This window comes from Nerophis lumbriciformis, linkage group LG38, assembly GCF_033978685.3.
Source record: "Nerophis lumbriciformis linkage group LG38, RoL_Nlum_v2.1, whole genome shotgun sequence".
Lineage (NCBI taxonomy): Eukaryota > Metazoa > Chordata > Actinopteri > Syngnathiformes > Syngnathidae > Nerophis > Nerophis lumbriciformis.
In genome coordinates this window covers 19,410,521-19,417,298 of record NC_084585.2, presented here as the reverse complement: position 1 = coordinate 19,417,298, position 6,778 = coordinate 19,410,521, and the positions used below count along the sequence as shown (strand labels likewise).

General features: G+C 42.9%; 1 protein-coding gene across 1 annotated transcript in view; it reads right to left on the bottom strand.

The window, feature by feature from the left end:
- Positions 1-223: 223 nt before the first annotated feature.
- Positions 224-6,778, bottom strand: part of atad3 (ATPase family AAA domain containing 3) — a 30,938-nt gene continuing 24,383 nt past the window's right edge. The window contains exons 14-16 of the mRNA XM_061932827.2: positions 5,080-5,247; positions 1,887-1,995; positions 224-925 (exon numbers count right to left, since the gene is read on the bottom strand). Coding sequence (XP_061788811.1) covers positions 554-925; positions 1,887-1,995; positions 5,080-5,247 — 649 coding nt within the window. The 3' untranslated portion in view covers positions 224-553. The remainder of the gene's footprint in view (positions 926-1,886; positions 1,996-5,079; positions 5,248-6,778) is intronic.

The following is a 6,778-nucleotide window of genomic DNA, read 5'->3' as shown; positions in this document are numbered from 1 at the left end:
AGATTTCTAATGAAGTAGCAAGGTTTGATGTGTTGAGGCTTTTTTCCCCCTGGTGAAATATCTGTAGAACTGAGGCAAATAGCATGCAAAATGGTGAAGTCCTGCATGGTTGACACCATGTTTGTTTTCATTGTGAGCTCAGGAAATGTACGACATCCTACAAGTTGGGAGAAATGGAGCTTGATTTGCACACTAACAGCACAGTGTTGGTAATCTCTGCTCATTGGAGATATTTTTTAATGTTGGCGGTAGGATTTCATAATTGCTCATACCATGCACCCCTAGCAACTGTTTCCTTTTATTCCATCTTTACTTGGTATGCAATAAGCCAGTCTCAAAACAGCAATGAATCTCAGTGATGAACAAGTTACATGTTATAAAACAAAACATCAGTTTAATCATTCACGTCTCCATTGTGCACCTTTTATATGCCGTTGTTACAGACGAGGTTAGTTAACTCCCACAAAGTAATCGAAGAACCTGTCAAAGTGAGTCCAACGTGTCTACAAGACGATGACCGACTCGATCAAGATTCTTATCTCTAATTTACGACTCAAACGGGAGTTCCGTCTTTTGGAGAGCTGGCCTTGTCCACACCACCTTTACTGCCAGCAGTGGGCTGGTCGTCTTTGCAATCTGCTCCAGCTGGGGCAGAACTGTGAGGCTGTGCTGTCCTCTCCTGAGCTCCAGCGCACCCCTGGAGAGGCGGCGAGAGGACCTGAGGCGTCTCACCAAAGGGCAGATTGAAGCCTGTTTTTTTGCTGCCGACGCCCCCTGCTGGCGGAGGTGTGAGAGTCTTGGTCTGAGCGTCCTCTTCGGCGTGCAGCCAGTCCATCTTCTGTCGGTGCTGCTTGACAGCGTCATCCACACGAGCATCAATCATGGCCTCCGTCAGAACACCGTCTTCAGAGGAATAAGCTGCTGCCTGTGACAACATATCAAAAAGGTCCGGTTTTTTTTATTTTTTATTACAGCCTCTAACTGGGTTTTAAGATTTCCCAGGTGCCCTGAATGCAGCATAAGGTGACCTTATCTTTTTTTTCATAAACATGTCATGCCTCACATCATTATGAAGGTGGAGTAACAACACTTAAAATGTAATTCAAAAGGTAAGAAAGCTATTTTGTGAATTCAAAAGAGCTTTAAAAATATTAAGATATTCAATATTAGGACTAATGACAGACTGATTAAAAATCTGATAAACAAGGACTTTATTTTGTGGAAAAACTTGACTTTAGAGTAAATTGTTTATTTAATCAGTGAAAAATGTACTTCCCTATTTCATGTTGATGTAATGTTTGGATAATCAGCTGTACTTTATTAATTAAACAATGTATTATATAACTAAAATGTTAAAATTATATAAAATATAACTATTTTTCCAACTAATACATTTAAAAGAGGAATCAACTTTGAAAAAGTAATCAATTAGTAATCATTCATTAGTTACATCAATACCAAATATTAGTATACATCCATTTTCTACCGCTTGTCCCCTTCAGGGTAACGGGGGGCTGGAGCCTATCCCAAGCTGCACTCGGGCGGACGTCAAGGTACACCCTGGACAAGTTGCCACCGGGGGAAGCCGGAGTAGCCGGAGAGAAACCACGCAGTCACGGGGAGAACATGCAAACTTAAAAATAAATCATTAAAATATTTCATTCGGATAGTACCAACAATGTTTATTAGTCCGTATAGAATTGTTCTATGATTCATTAGGAATCTTAAATAGCGTTGCATATTTTGGCCTACTTTTCATTGGTGTAAATAAACGAAAAGGTTTTTCTGTATGCAGCCCACAGTGGTAAACGTGTGGACACTCCTGATATCAACTAAAACTTGACTAAATGCTGAGTTCAATGCCAGGTTAAGGGGACATACGGTACCTGCCAGGCCACGCCCAATTTGGAGATCTCTCTGCCAGACATGCCTTCTGCTCGCTTGGCTATCTCAGAGCACTTTTTACCGTAATCGAACTGCGCCAACTTCATCCTCCTACGGGAAAACAAACATTTTAATAGATAAAACACTCTGCAGTACATGAAGGACACCACTGGGTGAAGCACCAGAGTCGAGGATAAAGAGTATGGCCAACTGATCTTGTGAGTTGACAACTCACGTGACTACAGGGCGACATGCCTACTACTAATGTTGAGCTGATGCTATGTGTTTGCGCTACCTGGTTAGTTTTTCAGGGTGTAAAAATGCCCTGTTGTGCAGCATGGGGCTGCTCCACATTTTGGGTGTAATAATAGATGATAGTGAATCAATATAGTTTGTCTAAGTCTAAAAGCGCAGGCATAGCGCAGTGATTACAAATACACAACACTTGACATACTTTACACTAAAGTCATCATTTCTCTGTGATTTTTGGTCCATAACTAATGAACGTTCTGGAAAAATGAGGGTAACAAGTTACTTTTGCGGTTTTATGTATTTTTTTTGCGGTTTCTTGCGCCATTGGGAGCGTGTAGCCTGCTGGTCAAGGAACACTGCAGGAATGTTGCAGCAGACTGTCAAATACGGTCACAAAATTATAGTTTCACGAAACAAAAGCATGTTTTATTGTAAGTTTATGACACGTATATATATATATATATATATATATATATATATATATACACACACACACATCTATACACATATGTATATATATACAGTTGTGGTCAAAAGTTTACATACACTTGTAAAGAACATAATGTCATGGCTGTCTTGAGTTTCCAATAATTTCTACAACTCTTATTTTTTTGTGATAGAGTGATTGGAGCACATACTTGTTTGTCACAAAAAACATTCATGAAGTTTGATTCTTTTATGAATTTATTATGGGTCTACTTAAAATGTGACCAAATCTGCTGGGTTAAAAGTATACATACAGCAATGTTAATATTTGGTTACATGTTCCTTGGCAAGTTTCACTGCAATAAGGCGCTTTTGGTAGCCATCCACAAGCTTCTGGTTGAATTTTTGACCACTCTTCTTGACAAAAATGGTGCAGTCCAGCTAAATTTGCTGGTTTTCTGACTTGGACTTGTTTCTTCAGCATTGTCCACACGTCAGGACTTTGGGAAGGCCATTCTAAACCCTTAAATCTAGCCTGATTTAACCATTTTTGATGTGTGTTTGGGGTCATTGTCCTGTTGGAACACCCAACTGCGCCCAAGACCCAACCTCCAGGCTGATGATTTTAGGTTGTCCTAAAGAATTTGGAGGTAATTCTCCTTTTTCATTGTCCCATTTACTATCTGTAAAGCATCAGTTCCATTGGCAGCAAAACAGGCCCAGAGCATAATACTTCCCCTACCATGCTTGACGGTAGGCCTTGTGTTCCTGGGATTAAAGGCCTCACCATTTCTCCTCCAAACATATTGCTGGTTATTGTGGCCAAACAGCTCAATTTTTTGTTTCATCTGACCACAGAACTTTCCTCCAGAAGGTCTTATCTTTGTCCATGTGATCAGCAGCAAACTTTAGACGAGCCTTAAAGTGTCACTTCTGGAGCAAGGGCTTCCTTCTTGCATGGTAGCCTCTCAGTCCAAACTCGTTTGACTGTGGACTCTGTGACACCTGTGTTCCAGCAGATTTCAATTCATTGCAAACCTGCTTTTTGGTGGTTCTCGGTTGACTCTTAATCATCCTGACCAATTTTCTCTCAGCAGCAGGTGATAGCTTGCGTTTTCTTCTTGATCGTGGCAGTAACAAAACTGTGCCATGCACTTTATACTTATGAACAATTGTCTGCACAGTTGCTCTTGGGACCTTAAGCTGCTTTGAAATGGCTCCAAGTGACTTTCCTGACTTCCATCCATCCATCTTCTTCCGCTTATCCGAGGTCGGGTCGCGGGGGCAGCAGCCTAAGCAGGGAAGCCCAGACTTTCCTCTCCCCAGCCACTCCGTCCAGCTCTTCCCGGGGGATCCCGAGGCGTTCCCAGGCCAGCCGGGAGACAGTCTTCCCAACGTGTCCTGGGTCTTCCTTGTGGCTTCCTACTGGTCAGGCGTGCCCTAAACACCTACCTAGGGAGGCGTTCGGGTGGCATCTTGACCAGATGCTCGAACCACCTCATCTGGCTCCTCTCGATGTGGAGGAGCAGTTGCTTTACTTTGAGCTCCCCCCGGATGACAGAGCTTCTCACCCTATCTCTAAGGGAGAACCCCGCCACCCGGCGGAGGAAGCTCATTTCGGCCGCTTGTACCCGTGATCTTGTCCTTTCGCTCATGACCATAGGTGACGATGGGAACATAGATCGACCGATAAATTGAGAGCTTTGCCTTCCGGCTCAGCTCCTTCTTCATCACAACGGATCGATACAGCGTCCGCATTACTGAAGACGCCGCACCGATCCGCCTGTCGATCTCACGATCCACTCTTCCCTCACTCGTGAACAAGACTCTGAGGTACTTGAACTCCTCCACTTGGGGCAGGGTCTCCTCCCCAACCCGGAGATGGCACTCCCATCCCTTTCCTGACTTGTTCAAGTCAATGATTCATGAGTTCCTTTGACTTTTTCGTTGTCGCATTTGTAACGCAGTCTAATGACTGCATCACATGAGCCCTATTTAAATGGGCTCAGAGAAGTCAACAGGTGTCGTCAATCATAATCACTCACATGAAGTTAAGAGGCCATGCCAGGAAGCTAATTTGATTTGATTGTAACTTTTCTACATCACCAAAATTGGTCATGTATGTTGCTGTATGTACACTTTTGACACAGCAGATGGTCACATTTTCAGTAGACCCATAATAAATTCATAAAAGAACCAAACTTCATGAATGTTTTTTGTGACCAACAAGTATGTGCTCCAATCACTCTATCACAAAAAAATAAGAACTGTAGAAATTATTGGAAACTCAAGACAGCCATGACACTATGTCCTTCACATGTGTATGTAAACTTTTGACCACGACTGTACATATCACCTCAACTTGGTCATTTAAAAAGTAGCTCGCTTGCTGAAAAAGTGTGGGCACCCCTGGTCCAGACTGCTTGCATGTTTTTTGCAGGTACAGTAAAACAAAATTAAAAAAATAAAAATACAGTTAACAGGAGTAGCAAATTGTAGTTTGTAGATTGTACTCACTGCCTCCCTCCGGTGGCGGGTTCCAGCACATATCTGTCAAAGTACAAGCGCACCAGCCTCTCTCTCTCCTCCAGACCTGGCAGAGCGAAGTTGACTATTTCATCGATTCGGTCATTGATGGCCCAGTCAAACTGCTCGGGTTGGTTACTAGCCAGCACCAGCATGAACCTTTGAGGGGAAGAAAAAACTTTAGAGGCGTGACTAAAACCCAATACCAATGTTCACCCTCATCCACTACCTCTGTACCCTTAAAAATGAAGCAACAAGGGGTAGAGCTTTGTGATCTTCCCTACCACTTGCTACGTCACGGCTTTGTTTACGTTCGGGCATACAAGCGACTACGCAGTTACTTTTGCACATGCGTCCCACCGAGTGTTGTCCCAATAACAAACTGTATATCGAAATGTATTTCGATACTTTTCAAAATAAAATGTCATTATTGCCTTCATTTGAACAGACAAACTTCTGATAAAATGTATGATTACAAACAGCCTGCCTTAATCTAGATGTAGGTAAGAATAGAATAAAAAGCTTTATTAACATTGATTTATGGTTGCCAATTTTGAGCTGTGCTTTAAGACAAATACAATAAAGTACACAGATAAGACATGTGACAGGTAAAACACACATGGTTAAAAAAAATGAAATAGTGGGAATTTGTTTTGATATTACGAAATGCACTTGCACTAGTTTACGCTACGTAGGCGGTTTGGACTGCGCTAATAATTGGTAATGTATCTATATGTGCACATATAGATAATGCTGTATGTGCACAGCAAGGGCGCTGTAACAGTTTTGAGCTGTTAGTGTCTTGTGCACAGCAGGGGAGCTGTTAGCTGTCTACCTGTCACTCTTTAAACTCCTGTATTGAGACATTTGGCGAGGCATGTTTTAAAGCACCACGCTTGTGTTTAAAGCGTCACATTTATCGGTAGTTTAGAAGCCCAAATACCTCCATATTGCGCTTCATGCACCATCTTTATTAACCAGTAGAATTGCCATTCCTCCTCTCCACTTTGTTTATGCTTGTATGCGCTCAGTGTGTGCGCGTTGACACACTCATGCACCCCGGCTCAGCAACGCCACTACCACACAGCAGCATATGTGGATGAAAAACAAGTAATGGCATCTTTCAAAGGCAGTATCCTTAGTACCATGGTAGTTTATTAGTAGCGGTTTAGCGCAGAACCCTAGTCCCACCATTAATAATAATAATAATAATAATAACTGGGATTTATATAGCGCTTTTCTAAGTACCCAAAGTCGCTTTACATGTAGAACCCATCAATCATTCACACCTGGTGGTGGTAAGCTACTTTCATAGCCACAGCTGCCCTGGGGTAGACTGACGGAAGCGTGGCTGCAATTTGCGCCAACGGCCCCTCCGACCACCACCTATCATTCATCATTCAATTCACCGGCGTGAGTGGCACCGGGGGCAAAGGGTGAAGTGTCCCGCCCAAGGACACAACGGCAGCGATTTTTGGATGGTAAGAGGCGGGGAGCGAACCTGCAACCCTCAGGTTTCTGGCATGGTTGCTCTACCCACTACGCCATGCCGCCCCGACACAACAAACGCGGCAGCAATGGAGTTAACGGTTGAGATAGTTTTTTTTATCATTCATCATGCTTCGGTTGATAAATAAACAAAGAACTACACGCAGAAGAAGGCACTATTGACTACTGTTGTCTCTTGTGA